The 17,517-nt window shown below is 46.1% G+C and overlaps 2 protein-coding genes across 2 annotated transcripts in view; one reads left to right on the forward strand and one right to left on the reverse strand.

Moving 5' to 3' along the window:
- LOC144124422 (BOS complex subunit NOMO1) overlaps positions 1–17,517 on the reverse strand; it is a 103,925-nt gene that overhangs the window by 8,687 nt on the left and 77,721 nt on the right. The window contains exons 8-9 of the mRNA XM_077657056.1: positions 12,192–12,444; positions 638–748 (exon numbers count right to left, since the gene is read on the reverse strand). Of these exons, the coding sequence (XP_077513182.1) occupies positions 638–748; positions 12,192–12,444 (364 nt within the window). The remainder of the gene's footprint in view (positions 1–637; positions 749–12,191; positions 12,445–17,517) is intronic.
- On the forward strand, positions 7,948–10,506 carry LOC144124423 (uncharacterized). Its single transcript, XM_077657057.1, has one exon. It carries the CDS (start codon positions 8,997–8,999, stop codon positions 9,882–9,884), a length of 888 nt encoding a protein of 295 aa, XP_077513183.1. The 5' UTR covers positions 7,948–8,996; the 3' UTR covers positions 9,885–10,506.

Consider the following 17,517-nt stretch of genomic DNA (forward strand, 5'->3'; position numbering starts at 1 on the left):
ATTCTGCACATTTTGATCACGTGTGATCGCGGTTACAGTGGCATGTTATTTCCACTTCTGCCATGGTGGTTTGCTAATCCCTCAATGCCAGATGTACACAACAGAGCTCCGATTTTGGTTCGAAAAATGGGAAACCAGAATCGGTTGTTTACGCTCAAAACTGGCAAAAATCTCAATGCATACTGCTGTGTGTGCATCAAGCATTTCATGGAGCAAGATTTTGTTTACTGAGTTGTCACTAAACTCCTTGTAAGAAGGAACTGGCTTATTAAGGAGCTGGCTAAAACACACCTTCACAGTTTAAGCGTTTAAGACTGTTTTGTGTCGTCTTACCCTACCTGCCTCCTCTGAAGTAGTTAAGGAAGCATTAAATGGCACCATAACTACCAGCACAAACCAAACTGACTGGCCTGCATTTGATTTGCACTGCATCGATATGGCTGCATTCTTCACACCTGCCAAGCAGAAATAAGACATGCACCGAATGACAGGTGGGGGATGTTGATTGGCTGTTCTGTGGTGGACAAAAACTCAACATGTTATGCTGCGATACTTTGTTCATTCTGTTGCGGACAAAAAAGCCATAAACCAGCAAAAAGTGCGACACATCCCTTCCAGCTTAAGCTCAAGAGCGCACCTTGAGGCCAGGCAGGTGCTTGGCATCCGTGATCACCTGGCCCGTGACATCCAATTGGTTGAAGTGGCGGAACACAATGACACGCATGTCTGTCAGGTCAGAGTTGGTCACCTGAAAAAGCAGTTAAATCAGATCCCTCTTGTATCCTGCACAGAAACAGCGGCAAACACACATGGCACTGTTTTCACACTAGCATTACACACCACCCTGCCTGCCTGCTGCTGCTCTCTGTTCCATCAGTCGGCCACATTTTGGCTTCCGAAGTTCACTTCTGTTTGCAGGCAGCTGCCTACTTTCTTGACACATAATGCTGTGCTGACTCTTCCCTCAACACGGCCAAGCACACCTTGGCTATTCCCCATTGATTTCATTCTCCATTGAGATGAGAATGACAATCCACCATCCCAGACCGTAAATGCCCTCAGCCCGCCGATTCCCGCTCTCGACACTTCGCCTACAGACGTTTTTCTGCGCTCCATCGAAGCAACCCTTCCCGCACCTCAACGCACTCAATTTCTTCGCTGCTTCATCAGTTTCCTCCTTCGATTCCCGTCAACCTGCTTTGAGCCGCAAGTTGGCTGTCGCCCATCACATGACACCGATAGCCATGCCCCTCTGAGTCAGTGCCCATACCGTGTCTCCACCACTGAGTGCCATGTTATTCAGGTACAGGTTGACATCATGCTTCAGAGCGGAGTTATTCAGGCCTCTCACAGTCTATGGGCCTCACCCGTGATACTCATGAAGAAGAACCTTCTGCATTTCTTCGTTGATTACCGCCGCCTGAATAAGATAACACAGAAAGACGTTTACCCTCTCCCACATATTGATGATGCTCTGGACTGCTTCCAAGGAGCAGAACTCTTCTCTTCTCTCGATTTGCGCTCTTGGTACTGGCAGGTCCACATGGCTGCCGAAGATCGCCCAAAAACCACATTTGTGACCCCTTACTGCCCGTATGAATGTAACGTCATGCCTTTCGGCCTCTGTAAGGCTCTGGCTACTTTAGAGCACATGATGAGCACTATTTTGCGCGGCCTGGAGGGGAAGTTGTGCCTGTGCTATCTGGACAATGTCGTGGTCTTTTCATCTGACTTCGAGACTCATCTGTCCCGGCTCAAGCGCATCTTGACCTGCCTTACGGACGCCAGCCTGCAGCTCAAGTTGAAATGGCTGCTCGCGAATTAACCATTTTAGGCCACGTTACGTCAAACGAGGGTGTCCGTCCGGGTACTGCCAAACTTCCTGCTCCGAAACCTACTTCCGTTAAGGAAGTGCACAGCTTCCTAGGCATCTGTTCCTATTTTCGGCGTTTTATTTGGAACTTGCTACGATTACTGCCCCTTTAACTCAGCTCTTTGGCAGCAACTTGAATTTCTTGAGTTGGTCGCCTGCATGCGACGATGCCTTCAACACCTTGCGCACTCTCCTCACGGAACCACCCATCTTGCGCCACTTTGACCCGCAAGCCCCAATCGAAATAAGCACAGATGCCAATTGTATTGGACTCGGTGCTGTGCTCGCTCAGCGAAAATTTGGATTTGAAGAATGTGTAGTTGCTTATGCCAGCCGCACCCTGACTAAAGCCGTGTCCAACTACGCCGTCGTGGAAAAAGAGTGCTAGGCTATCGTCTGGGCCCTTGGCAAGTTTCGCCCTTACCCCTATGGGCGTCCTTTTGGCGTGGTCACGGACCACCACGCGCTTTGTTGGCTTTCTTTGTTAAAAATCCCCCCGTCTCTCTGCCTCCAAGAATATATTACATGTGTTGTCTACCAGTCGGGCATCAGGACGCCGGTGCCTTGTCCTGCTCCCCGCTACCAGCCGAGACTGCCAGCCTTGTCACCCTCGAAGCCACTGCGCATTCGCTCACCACCTGCAACATGCCTGCAGAGCAGTGTAAAGGCTTCTCTTCTCGACTTTCTATCCACTCCATCTACGGTTACGGCATCCTGAGCCCTTGCAAGTTGCTTGCCCTTTCATCCTGGAACAGGAACCCTTGCAAGTTGTGGTATAACAGTAAAAGCTTGTTATTCGACGTAAGTTATTTCAGATAATTCAAACCCTGGCCAATGCCCATGCAAGTCTGTGGCATTGTACGCTTGCTAATTCAGACATTACGGGTCTCGCACTGATCGTCTTATAAATATCTGGGTGTTCATGTCTCTTCTAACCTGTCTTGGAAACCTCATGTTGACTACATTATAAATAACGCTAACCGCATCCTTGGATACCTTCACAGGAATTTTTAATGTGCACCGAGCTCATTAAAACTACTACTTTATAAAACTTTGGTCCGCTCTAAATTGGAATATGCTTCATTGGTGTGGAACCCTGGGGTCGAATCTCTCATTTCTGACTTAGAATCAGTTCAACACCGCGGTTGTCGTTTCATACTTTCCAACTATCATCGTACTAGTAGTGTAACTGCCATGAAAGCTAACCTTTCCCTCCCGCTTCTTTCCCATCGCAGGTCAATAGCTTCATTATGTACTTCTCAAAAAATTTATCATAATCCTTATCTTAAAGAGAGGTTGTTAAAAAGACCATTGTGTATTTCAGCACGCATTGATCACCGCCACAAAGTTTGGATGCACGAGATGTTTTCACAATTCATTCATACCCAGAACTTGTGTCGGCTGGAATCGCCTTCCCGCGATATTGCTGAAATTACTGATACTGTTGCCTTTCGTAACGCTGTTACTAATTTTAGATAAGTCTCTGTCTTTATTTATGTTTTATTTTATTAGCTGCTGTTTTCTTTTGTGGTTTATTTTGTGTAATGCTGCCTTTTGCTAGTGCTGTTACTGATATTAAACCAGTGTGTGCTGTAACTATATTCAAATTTTTTAGCTGCTGTTTTTGTTTTTTGTATTTGTATGTTATTCCCACTCTCCTCTAACGCCTAACGGCCCTGAGGGTAAATAAATGAAATGAAATGAAAAGGTCTACTTGACCGAAGTTTACTTCAGCTAATTTTGCGCTCGACAAAGTAGTGTGCATGTTATGAACAATATTTATTTTCAATATTAGGGCTGTGAAGCATCTAGTATTTTAGTTAGGAGCATAAAATAATCTCTGTAGCAGATGACGCAGTCCCCAAGTGGTGTGTTGGACAACTAACAAGCCGGACTGGAAATGACACACATCTGAGACGCCGGCATCGTCAGTCAGCTCACCGGTTTCAGGCGTTCTCAAGTGAGCGAGCGCCCCTTGTAGGCCCTTTTTGTGGCACGCTTCTGGCCGTTTTCGCCAAAAACTCGATAGTCTCTGAGAAAAATTAAGTCGACGCAGTGCGTGGCTGCGGACAGCACCACTGTACCCTTCCAGCTACTACCCTTTACACCCACTCTCGATAGCTGGTGTCAACTGTCTGGACTTCAGGTCTAAAGTGAATTCCCCTCTCTTTTTCAAAAAAAGATAACAGTGGTGGGCGACTGATGCTTCTCCCTCACGCTAACCCCTTTTGTGAGCAGGGCTTTGTCAACAGACCTCTCCCAGTATACTTCATCAGAGCATGTACGCCCTTCTGGTCTAATCGGCAAAGCATGCCGCATACCGATGGGGTTATAAATGGGAGAAGAAAAGCAGCGAGTTGTCTCAAATTGGGAAAATAAAGACGACAGGGGAGCGCTCATCACAAGCTAGCATAGCCGATTCAGAATCTAAGTGAATGGCTTCGCTCTTCGAGCAACGCCCTTTTGATGTCACGTTGTTTACACCAGGTCTACGGAGGAATCTGGTTCGTCTGAAAAGGAATAAACATGCACGCTTTTAGTGCAGGTGCAGCTCTACCTGATGCGCAATAATGCCGTTGTGCACCGAGTGTACCAGCTGCCGCAAAGACTCGCAGGCTGGGCTGAGAATCCTGCAAGGCTACACATGCATTACTGAAAACGCCGAACTTCTTATTGCTTCACGAGGATGAAGGGAGGCTGTGTCCAGGTATGACTGGCGTGGCAAGCGATCGATAAAATAGCCCTCTTCAAACCTGAATTTTATGCTGCGGAGTTATCTGTGCACCTGAGGCATGCGTATGACGCCAGGCATGACAAGAAACAGACGGCCCTGTCTCAAAGTTAGTCGGACAGGGTAGTTTTGGTTTCACTTTTCTGATGAGCAAGCTGCCGGACTAGTTGGCGATGTATGTTGTAAAGAAGGCAGTGCAAACAAATGCACGAGGAGCTGAGGAGAGGACACAATTAGCACTCGTGAACATCTAATTGTGTCCCCTCCTCAGTCCCTCGTCCGTTTTTTGCACTGCCCTTCTTCACAACATCGCTTTTCTGAGCTTCGTGCAAGCCTGTAGCAGCCAGCTAACTGAGCCATGCTGAGCACCATTTTGGACTGATTGGCGCAATCACATTCGTCTGCATGGTTCTTTCTCCGGTTCTTATGCACCAAAACTGTGCGCTAGTCACGTGTTTGTACATTGAGGCCTCCTCATATGCGATGCTACAGCTTGCGAGGGGTGTGACACAGTAGCGCTCGAGCCCCAACACTTGCGCATTGCACCGTGAAGATTGTCGGGCAGGCCCTTACCACTTTTGAGCAGTTCTGCTTTGATGCTCCCGACAGCATACATGCAACAGAGAGATTTAGTATAGCGTACGCAGACATACGCAAAGGCATAGCGTACGCTATAAAATAGCGTGCTTCGTACTGCGCATGCGCCAAACGCTATTCCAAATCGAGGTTTAAAGTACATGCGCGTTACGTACGCTGTTTCTCGGATTTAGCGTGTGCGCTTTTGCTTACGCTACGAAAAATAGCCCACGAAAAGTGCCCACGTCACCCACTCCGGAGAGAATTCGTCGATGTTATTGGGTTTTTAGGCATATTCATTGCCTTTAAATGGCACATGCCATATTTGCTTTGCTTCCCCTCGCCAACAGCATAACGAATGAGGGATAAACTTGCCTAATTCTCGATTCAGTGTAACGATTCCGCCGTTCTTAACCCTAACAAGACACCGCCGACTATGGATTGGCTTGGTTTGGATTTTTACGACAAGGTAGTCATAGTCTTGCCAAACGCAGTCGTTTCGGCGGTAGATAGAAGGGTCCGAAAGACCTCAACATGACGTTTCTAAACCTTGCTCGGTTCAATTACCTAAAATAAATTAGGCCCTGACCCTACTGAACTGGTGAAGAACCGACTATCTGCGCACTACGACTTGGATAACCTTGGCTAAGTGCAAAAAATGTCACAAAATATTTTCACGTTTTAACACCAGATGGCGCCACTGCGACCAGCGCTAGAACAAACGTTTATTGTTACAGATCAGGGTATTCGACTAGAAGGGGATGAAGCGATAAAATACATAGGAACAAGGATGACAGAAAAATTTAAAGAAAGAAATGTTGCACATAATTTATCGAAGGAGGATAGACCGGTTACTGCAATAGCTTCACTTGAGCAAAGAGAGTGGGAAAGGGCAGAGGAGAAGGTTCCTAGTGGCACGTCAACAGGACCAGATGGTATTCCGATTATGACAGAAGCTAGGACCAAAATCCAAGCAAACATTAATAGAGGTAGTGAATAAAATGATAGTGGATGGGAAAGTCCCCGGTCAATGGCGATTAAGTAGAATGAACATGATATATAAGGGAAAGAGGACAAAGCTGACGTAAGTAACTACCGTCCCATAACAGTGACATCTGTGGTTTACAGGGTGGTGATGCAGATTATAAAGGACAGATTGCAGGCTTGGGTGGAGAACGAGGGGGGGCTAGGGGAGCTACAAAATGGGTTCCGGAAACAAAGGAGGTTGGATGACAATCTGTTTTCGTTGACGCAGTGTATAGAGATTCCTGAAAAGGAACACAGGCCCCTATGGCTAGCATTTCTGGATATTAAGGGAGCCTACGACATCGTTACTCAAGAGTATCTGTGGGACATACTGGGCACATTTCATGTGGAAGATGGAGTAATTAATCTTTTAAAAGATATATATATAGGTACCAGAGTGCTTATAAAATGGGAGAAAAATGTATCAGAGCCTGTAGAGATACAGTGGGGGCTTATGCAAGGATCTCCTTTGTCTCCTTTGTTGTTCATGTTGTATCTGCAAGGGTTGGAGGCCAAGCTAGAGAGGAGCGGACTAGGCTTAAACCTTTCTTTTTTAAGCAAGGAGAATTGATTAAACAGTCATTACCGGGACTAATATACGCCGAAGATATAGTGCTAATGGCTGACGGCCAGGAAGATTTACAGAAGTTGATAGACATATGTGGTACAGAGGCAGATAGATTAGGTTTCAAGTTTAGTAAGGGAAATTCTGCAGTCATGATATTTAACGATGAGGGCGGCGAGCATAGAATACAGGAGTTATCGCTAGAAATACTGGATGAGTACATGTATCTTGGGGTGTGGATAAATAACGGTGCTGAGTATCTGACAGAGCATGAAAAATATGTAATGAATAAAGATAGTAGGAATGCAGCTGTCATGAAAAATAGGGCACTGTGGAATTACAGTAGGTATGAAGTGGTAAGAGGGATCTGGAAAGGGGTGATGGTTCCTAGCCTGACTTTTGGTAATGCGGTCCTGTGCATGAGACCAGATGTTCAAGCAAGGTTAGAAATTAAACAACGTGGCGTAGGGAGGCTAGCTTTGGGAGCACATGGCAATACACCAAATCAGGGGGTACGATTAAGGGGAGATGCGGGTCGAAAAATCACGTTTTTTCCAAAATTTTCGATTTTTTGATTTCGATTGTTTTGAAATCTTTGAACATTCTACTTCCTTGTCTAGAAAAATCAAAGTGAAATCTGAGCGAGAAGTTATTAAAAAATGCTTCCAAATGAGTCACGGTAGCTCGAAAGTCCGCAGAAATGCGCGAAAGTTGCCCATCTTTGAGCCTCGAAATCTCGGGGATGCTTCACTGCACGCCATTGCAATCGCTTGTGGAGGTAAGCCTAGCCCCAAGCTCGCTTCTACGGCAGCCGTCAGTTTCGTATCGAGGAGAGAAATAAAAAAAAAAAACGTGCGTTTTTCGAGCCCTTCGAACCCGACCACGGCGGCTGCGTTTCGATGGAGGAAAAACGCTAAGGCGCCCGTGTGCTGTGCGATGTCAGTGCACGATGTCAGTGCACGTTAACGATCCCCAGGTGGTCGAAATTATTCCAGAGCCCTCCACTACGGCACCTATTTCTTCCTTCTTTCGCTCCCTCGTTTATCCCTTCCCTTACAGCCCCGGTTCAGGTGTCCAACGATATATGAGACAGATACTGCGCCATTTTCCTTTCCACAAAAACAAAGCGTCTGCACTGTCACGTGGTAAAATCGCGAGGCCGCCATTAGTCGCCGCGGCGCGGGACTTGTGGTGAAGCCTGCCGACAGGTCAGCATCTCGCAGACCGCAAACCCGTCACTCGCCGTTGCATCTGTGCCGCTCTAGTTTTCGTTCAAGATGACTAGTCCGAAGAAGCGCGATTTCCGCGATCGGAAGTACAGCACGAAGCACAAGTTCAGAGGTAGGCGCAAGGCGAAGCGGAGAACGACTTCTGCGGGAAGCGTACCCGACCCACGACCCGCTAGGCCTATCGACGACAGCCCCTCTGACGAGATCGACGCAGCGTTCAGCTTTGTCAGCGCTTCGGAAAAGAAGATCGCGTTCTTCGAAAAAGATAAAAGGACAAGTGACCATGGCTCTGCAAACGTTGTGATGTGCGACATTGGTGCATTGGCAGCACTAGTGAACGGTGCACCGTGCCCAACATGTGGAGAGTACCAACTCGCTGTACGGGAACCGGTAAACAAACGCAAAGGACTGGCGTCATTCCTTGAACTACACTGCGAGAACGTCGCATGCCCTGTGACTGTTCTCTCGTCAACGTATACGTCGAGGCGAGTAACAAGAAGCGGCGACGCGAGTGTGAAGCAAGGCTTTGACGGCGGGAGCTCGCGTGACGGTCTTGCCTCAAATGTGAAGGCAGTGGTAGCTGCTCGCGCAATAGGAGTTGGGTATCAGCAACTCGTACGTTTTTGCGTGATCATGGGCCTCCCGAAACCGATGCACCATAAGACATTTGATGCGATAACTAAGAAGGTCCATGCAGCTGCCGTGAGTGCTGTTGTAAAAAATCTGGAGAAGGCCCGAGAAGCAACGAAAAACAAAGTTGGTGGCTTGGATGCAGCAGTCATGTTAGACGGTACATGGCAATAAAGAGGCCATAAAAGCCACAATGGAGTGGGCACCGTAGTTTCTCTAGAGACAGGACTCTGCCTTGATTTTGAGGTATTGTCAAATTATTGTCATGGATGTAGCCGACACAAGGAGCTGCCCGGCGAGGAAGAAATCTGGCAGGCTTTCCATGGCCCTGTGTGTGAAAAGAATGTTGACTGTTCCTCACATGCCATGGAAGCAGAAGCGGCACGTAGGATATGGCAACGAACTCTCTCCTATGAGACGGCTCTCCGCTTCACGAAATTCCTCAGCGATGGAGACAGCAAAGCATACGTTGCCGTTTGCGATGCACAGGTGTATGGTCCTTTGAACATTGAAAAGGAGGACTGCACAAACCCTGTTGCAAAACGTTTGGGAAGTGCCCTCCGCCAGCTCAAAACACCGCTACCACGTGGACAAAAGCTGAAAGAATCAGCTGTGACAAAGTTACAGACCTATTACCAGATAGCTGTGACTAGCAATCGAGGCAGCATTCAGATGTATTCTGCAATATGGGCAAGTTATTTCCACTCTTGCTCCAGTGATGGGGCTAGCAGCCACAAGTTTTGCCCCGAGGGACCAGAGTCATGGTGCAAACACAGGCGAGCTGAAGCCCTCTGCCAGCCTGCACCCAACCACACGCCCCTCCTCACTAAAGCCCAAGGAAAGGCAGTCCTTCCTATATATAAGCGGCTGACGGATGAGAAGCTCTTGGCCCGCTGCATCCAAGGCAAGACGCAGAATGCAGCTGAGTCTCTCAACAGCAGAATCTGGCTGCTTTGTCCAAAGACTAAGTTTGCATCACGGACAGTTGTCGAGATGGCCACAGCACTTGCAGTCCTGTGGTTCAATGAGGGGCATGCAAGCTTTGAACGGGTGTTAGAGGAGCTTGGTGTGCTCCCTAGTCACCAGCTGCTTATGCTTACTGACTCTCAAAATGAGAGGCGCATCAAAAGGATGTCTGCCTGCCAAACTGCTGAGGCACGAGCCCACCGTCGCAGTATGGCAAAAAGGGCTCGTGTTGAAGACTCCAGTCGCAAGGACCAGGAGGGTGTCACATACAGTGCTGGCCAATTCTAGGGATGGTGGACACTGGCAGGAGAACCCATTTCTCATCTTGGGAAAGTTTCATGCACAGCCAATTGATTTTGTGTAAATACACATCTTTCAAACTTTCAGTTGCTGTTTTCTCCTTTCGCATTTTTTGACAATTTTCAAAGTTTGTGCACACATTTTTTCATACTTTTATCGGACTTATTTTAACGAAACTTGGCACACTTGTTCTTTAATATGTACAGCACACCGGTATCTACTTAAAATAACAATATACTTAAGATATCCTTTTGCTAATTGGATCTAACTGATTAGAAGCATAGAGAATAGAAACATTGCAAATTGGCAAATTTTTTTTTAATACTTGCTGCTCCCACAAGAAAACTGTGGCTAGTTTTCGGTGTTCTATAGTTATTATGGAGTAGAATAAGCTGTTTTTCCATGTTCCTTGTGAAAAATTAATATGTAAAAAAGTGTGCACAAAAGTCCCTTTGTTTTCCACTTCAAGTGAACACTGAACAAACTCTAGTGAAGCTACAGAAAAACTAATTAGTGTTTTGGAAAGGGCAGAAAAAACTCTATAAGCACACGAAATTTCATTGCTCTATAACACTTATTAAAAAAAAAGTGTCTTCGAGTAGCATCTCCCCTTAAGGTGATATGGGATGGGCGTCGTTCGAGAGCAGAGAAGCTAGCAGTAAGATAGCCTATGAGGAGCGATTGAGAAAAACAGGGGAAAAGCAGTGGGCTAGGAAAGTTTTCAGATACCTGTACATAAGGAATGTTGACACGAAATGGAGAAAGCGAACTATAAAATTGACAAGCAAATATCTGGACAGCAGTACGGGGGCAAATCAGCAATTATCGGTTAAGAAAAAGGTTAAAGAAAGAGAGAGAGCTCTGTGGAAAACAGGGATGCTGACGAAATCAGCACTGGGAACATACAGGATTTTTAAGCAGGAAATCGCCAGAGAAAATATCTATGATAACTGTAGGGGAAGCTCTTTGTTGTTTGAGGCCAGGACGGGAGTTTTGCAGACTAAGACATATAGAGTCAGGTACCACGAGATAGACACGTTGTGCGTTGCGTAGGAGAAGAGGAGGACGGGACGGCTGAACACTTGATACTTTTCTGTAAAGGGCTTCACCCTACAGTGGAAAGCAGCGGGGCTGATTTATCCAAGGCATTGGGGTTTAAGGACAGTGAAGGGAAAGTAGATTTTAAGCGGGTAGAAGTAACCAAGCAAAGGTTATCCGATTGTTGGCTAAAATCAAGACAAGAGTAAAATTTCATGTCATGGCTAGGTGGCTTGAGCCACCGCCCGATTTAAAGGGTTCAGCCGTATCCGCCCGCCTGCAAGCGCCCGTATGTAAGCGCTCATACGCTATACTAAAGGTCTCTAATTAAGCATTAATGAAAAAGTGAAAAAAAAAAAACATCGTCGCAATGTTCTTTCTCAAAAGTAAGCAATCAGTGCCCAGTCTTTCACCAAACAAATATACCGTGGTACAACCAATTCGTGCTAGTTTTCCAGGATCATTTGATAATTCTTCTGGTCCCCTGAAGTTTGAATTAATGAGCTTTTACAGGCATTAAAACGGTCAAACCTATCCAGAACTTTCTTGTCAATAAATTCTCTATAAAGTTTGTCACGTTTTCTTCTTTTCGGCACAACCCGGTTATATCATGGTATTTCCATGGCACTTCAATACTGTTATCACTGGGTTTGAATGTAGTGCTTGGATGACGAAGGTATTTATCGTAGCCCTGGCTGCAGTTGCGAAGCAGCGAAGCCATCCTTGCCCTTAGCGAAGGTCGCCGACTATGAGTATAGCTGGTCTGCGATCAGATGCCAGCTAACCAGTACACACAGCAAAGATGTAGCGATGACTTTGCAGACAATCACTGGCCAAATGGCCAAAATTGATGGTGCACTGGAAACTCGTCCAATCCAGGCTGCACTTCATCTTTCCATTTTTTTTTACGTGTTTAGCGTCAAATCGTAGTTCTTACAAAAACAAACTACCGAAACCTACAAAACACAGTTATTTTCCGTACAGTGAGGAAATAGATAAAAACAAAATTTCACTCAAGCATCTTAAGTAGTTTTGATATTTCACTGCTATACAAAACATGGAATGCGCCATTGGGAATTTATTTCCACCTGCTGTGCGGCGGCTGTAGATTAAAAACATGCGTCACACTGTCAGAAGAGGGAGGAATGTCAGACCTCTCATTGGCCCTGCACTGGTGCAGAGAACATGCGGTCACCTGAATGCTAGGTATTAGCTTCGTATTTGAATATTCGCACAGCCCTCGAAACAAGCGCTCACATCCAGCTGCTGGCGGGGTGGCTCGGCCCTCTCGACGTGGGTGGTGGGTCCCCCAGGAGCCTTGAGTTGCAGCTGGTAGGTGCAGTTGGGCAGGAGGCCCCGCAGCCGGAAGGCTCCCTGGCTGTCGCTCAGGGCCTCCTCCTGGTGGCCCTGGCAGCGGCCCTCACCCAAGACCTCCAGCGAGACACCCGGCTCGGCCTCACCCGTCACTGAGCTAACCCAGCCCAGACAACTGAAGGCCACCCGCTCGCCCCTGCACAACAGAACAATCTCGATGAGTTCACTATGTACAATGTGCAGAATTTCAGATGTTCCCAGCGTGTGACCACACTACCACCATCATCAGCCTCACTATGTCCACCGCAGGGCAAAGGCCCATGACTCCCCAATTAGCCCTGTCCTTTGCCAGCTGCGGCCACCATATCCCTGCAAACTCACTTAATCTCATCCGCCCACCTAATTTTCTGCTGCCCCCTGCGGCACTTGCCTTAATGTAAAAAGTACCCTTAATGTAAAAGTTACCCTTAATGTAAAAAGTAGGACTACTGCGTGAACGGGACAGGACAGTAGAAAGAGGAATGAAAATGACAACACAGACTTCCAACTCATTATTCAATACCAAAAAGCACACGCTATATAAGCACTGAATCCATGCGCATAACCATCACAAGACCTGATAAAGTCTAGCGTTCGTCTAGCGTTCGTGGTGTCCGTCTTTCTTCTGTCCTTGTCTTTAGTGCTAGTTACCATGTGCATTGAATCTAAAGATCACCAACTAGCGCAGTTGTCCGCTTAAATGATTTAACCTGATAAAAACTATACCCCATTGATCAAGCTTTTAAGTTCCGGAAGGGCCGATAAACTCGAGGGCACTCAGTCAACATGTCCCTAGAAACGAAAACGATTAAAAAATGCAGGTGACCCAACAAACAGACAACAGGAGTAAAAAAAAAAAGGATGAAAAGGTGATAAAAATCGTGTGATGTATGGAAAAACTGGCATAAGAGAATGGAAACAATAAAGAACAAGAGTAAAGGTGAAAGTTGAAACCAGCTAAGAGAATGGAATGAGGTATGGAAAAATAACCATGACATGATAGAAAATAATAAAGAAATAATAAAGAAAAAGTGTAAGGTGAGCGTAAAACCAGATAAATCTACATTTCCGGCCCTGAAGTACAGTACCTCTTGCTGGGCTAGTTGGTGAAACATTGTGTAACAAAAGATAAAAAACAGCGCTAATTTTGACACAAACCACGCAGAAAGACCAGACAGGATGACAGTGCTAATTTTGACACAAACCACGCAGAAAGACCAGACAGGACGGGTCCTGTCTGGTCTTTTTGCGTGGTTTGTGTCAAAATTAGCGCTGTTTTTTATCTTTTGTTACACAACTGAAGTGCAGCTTACGAACAAGACTGGGACACACGAGATACAATTATGTATAGGCGGCCTCCTAAAAACACGATTTCACTCAGTGAAAGCGAAATAGACGGAGTGTTGACACATTTTAAAGCGAAAGCTTTACCATGGCATGTTCCGCGGGTTTTGCCAATTGCGCAGATTTGACCTTCAGCGACGTGCAGCGCATGGCGTGTAAAGCTGCGCCGAAACTGATGAAGAGCGGGGGCGGGAGCCTGGTAGAGTGGACACCTCAGTCATGCTTTAAGCTTCGTGGCGGTAGTGACAGATGCGCGCTATTTGCGTTGGCATCGACAACGTTGTGGCAGAGATGCGGCACTGCGGCAATAGGCCACAGCGTCAAGTGACCAACCTCTCACGATCAACCATTAATTTAACTGCCAGGGTGGCAGGGTGAATGCCAGTGTGCGGAACGCACTCAACATTACAGACACCAAGCCACATCTATTTGCCCGATACACCACAACTTTCGCTCTCGAACCTCGAAAGGCAAAGGTATGGTCCGAAGCTAGTACAGTAGCAAATATCCATCACAAGCTACTCGAAATATTAAACATTCGCAGATGTGGTTTCTATAACACTGTCACAGAAGTTAAAAGTGTGCATTACCAATACTTTTGAAAACATTAACCTCACATCAGCATGCGAGCCAACACAGAGACAGAAGCTGGCTCACGCTAATAGCTTCCACTCATCATCATCGCTTGCCTTCTCTTGGAACCCAGTCTGCTGCCCTCAACGACGATTGGTTACCTTGCCTATTCATTACATGCACTGCCAAACCCTTTTACATTTTCACTTCGACTAGGGTGTCTGCCGCCCCCTGCTACATTTGCCTTATCTTGGAACCCTGTCTGTTGCCCTCAACAATGATTCGTTACCTTGCCTACATATTACATGCCCCGCCAAGCCCATTTATACTTTGTGATTTTGACTAGGGTGTCTGCCGCCCTCTGCTACGTTTGCCTTCTCTTGGAACCCCGTCTGTTGCCCTCAATGAAGACCAGTTAGGTTGCCTATTCATTACATGCCCTGCCAAGCCCATTTCTCTTTTTTCATTTAGACTAAGGCGTCTCCCGCCCTCTGCTACAGGGGAGTGCATATTGCAACCGCGTAAAACGACGAGGGGCGAAGAGAAGAATGCACAAGACACAATGCTCTTCGTCCCTCGTCGTTTTACGCGGTTGCAATATGCACCCCCCTGTTAACCACCAACTAGCCCGCCTTTGCCTTTTAAATGTGCTACCTCTGCTACACTTGCCTTCTCTTGGAACTGCCCTGCCAAGCGCATTTCTCCTTTTTGGATTTCGACTAGGGTGTCTGGCACCCTCATCATCATCATTTATTAACCCTTAAGGGTCCCGTCAGGGACATTACATAAGGGGGGGGTGGTACAGGGGTGTTCAGCCGTCATACATGAATATAAATAGAATGAATATAAATATAGAAGGAATATAAAAATACAGAAAAATATAGAAAATATAGAATAGAAAAAAAAAGTAGAACAAGACGAAAAAAGACAGAAGTAACAAATTCAAATAATCACGTCATGACAGAGTGTAGCAGAAATATAAACAAAAACAAATTGCAACTTTGGAAGTAGCACAGGATGGTCAGTTAGCAGGGCTTGGAAGCTGGCATAGGGTGCAGGAAAAAATTATTTGTCGTTGAGATGGTCGATTAGGAGCTGTCTGAATCTGGAAGGATTAGTCTCAATGATAATGTGTTCGGGGAGGTTATTCCAGCTTTCTATAGCACTGGGAAGGAAAGACTTATTGAAATAATTGGTGGAGCCGTGCAAACGCTGTATGCTTAAGGAGTTAAATAAACGACGAGATGATCGTACCGGAGCTCGTAGAAGGTTTTCTCGAAGTGCTGGAAAGTTAAAGTACAGTTTGTGAAAAAAACAAAGAATTGAAGCTTTCCTGCGAAAGGCTAATGACTTGATGCCGAGGGATGATTTCAACGTTGTGATGCTGAGCTGAGATTTATACTGTGAGGTGATGAAGCGTGCTGCCCGATTCTGGATGGCTTCGAGTGAATCTATCAAGTAGGCTTGGTGAGGATTCCATATTGTTGAGGCGTATTCTAGTTTAGTTCGAATGTACGTTTCATATGCTAGTTGTCTGGTGGCTGCTGTGGACATGGAAAGTGATCGCCTGATGAATCCGAGTGATCTGGAGGCACTAGCACATAGTTTCGTGATGTGATTAGCCCAGGTTAGGTTGGTTGTTATCTCGATGCCGAGGTACCGGTATGAGTTAGTTTGAGACAGCGCTATGGAGTTCAGGGAGTACGAAAAATGAAGAATCGAACGTTTACGTGAGATGTGCATGAACTTACATTTAGAAACGTTGAGCTGCATTAGCCAGTCGGAACACCACTTCTGAATTCGGCTTAGGTCATCCTGTAATAATTCCTGATCACTGCTATTGTTGATGCGGCGATAAATGACGCAGTCATCCGCAAAGAGACGGACAGATGATAAAATACCAGATGGCAAATCGTTGATGAAGATTAAAAAGAGTAATGGAGCAAGAACCGATCCTTGGGGAACCCCGGAGATTACTCTAGTAGTTTGAGATGCATGACTGGCGATGGCGGTGAATTGCAAGCGGTTGGTTAAGAAACAGTGGATCCAGGATAAGACAAGCGGGTCAAGTGACAGAGCTGAGAGTTTGGAAAAGAGACGCTGGTGAGGGACGCGATCGAATGCCTTGGCGAAATCTAAATAAATTATATCGGTTTGGAAGGCGGAGTCTAGATTTAGGTGAAGATCAGTTGTAAGTTCGAACAGCTGAGTTTCGCACGAAAAACCTGCCCTGAAACCATGCTGATTGGGAAAGAAGAAACGGTTGTGGTCAAGGTGAGATGCGATGTGCGAGTATATTATATGTTCGAAAAGTTTACAAGAGATACATGTCAGTGAAATTGGTCGATAATTTGAGGGGTCGGAGCGATCTGCAGCTTTGAAAACTGGGACAACTTTGCTTAATTTCCAGTCGTCTGGAATCTGACTAGTGTTAAGAGACTGGGCAAAAATGAGTTGTAAGATTTGGCTCGTGAAATATTTAGTTGCTTTAAAAATCTTAGCAGGGAGGTTGTCAGGTCCAGGGGAAGTGGATATCTTTAGATTATCTATGAGTTTTAAAATTCCCTCTGCTGTGATGGTAACAGGTGGCATAGGTGCATAGTTTAGACTTGGCACGGAAACAATGCTTGCTGTTGGCTCCTGGGTAAATACGGATGTGAAATAGGAATTCATGACGTCGGAGCGCTCGGAAATTGGAACATCGGAGCCGTCTCGTGCCTTCAGGGAAATATTGTGCGAACTGTTTTTATTGGGCGTGAGCAAGTTCCAAAACTTCTTGGGGTTTACCCGCGTTATCTCAATGAGATCGTGACAGTAGAATTTTCGTTTTGAAGATCGTAATAACTGCGTGTATTCGTGCAGACTTGCAAGGTATTTGTCCCACTTCCTAGCGCATCCTGATTTCTTTGCGTTACGGAATAGGCGTTTTTTCTTTCGCTACAACTTCCTCAGCGCATTTGAGTACCATGGTTTATTGGCATCCCCACGAATGCAGATGAGCGGGACGTAAGCTTCTATAAGCAATAACATTTTTTCTTTAAATAGACACCAGTTGTTATTCACGGATCTGCTATATATGGAAATTTGGAACGTCTGAAGAAATTCTTCAAGGTGGGAGTTGATGCTTGGGAAATCGGCCTTAGAATAATCATGGATGTATTTAACAGACGGTTGGCGTATAGGAATTTCAATGGACAGGTTGAAAGTTATGATACAGTGATCACTTAGACCACTAGTACACGAAAGCGATTGAACTAATTCTGGATTGGATACAAGGACGAGGTCTAGTATGTTTGAGCCTCGAGTTGGTGCA

This window comes from Amblyomma americanum, chromosome 3 (genome assembly GCF_052857255.1).
Source record: "Amblyomma americanum isolate KBUSLIRL-KWMA chromosome 3, ASM5285725v1, whole genome shotgun sequence".
In the NCBI taxonomy this organism is placed as follows: Eukaryota; Metazoa; Arthropoda; class Arachnida; order Ixodida; family Ixodidae; genus Amblyomma; species Amblyomma americanum.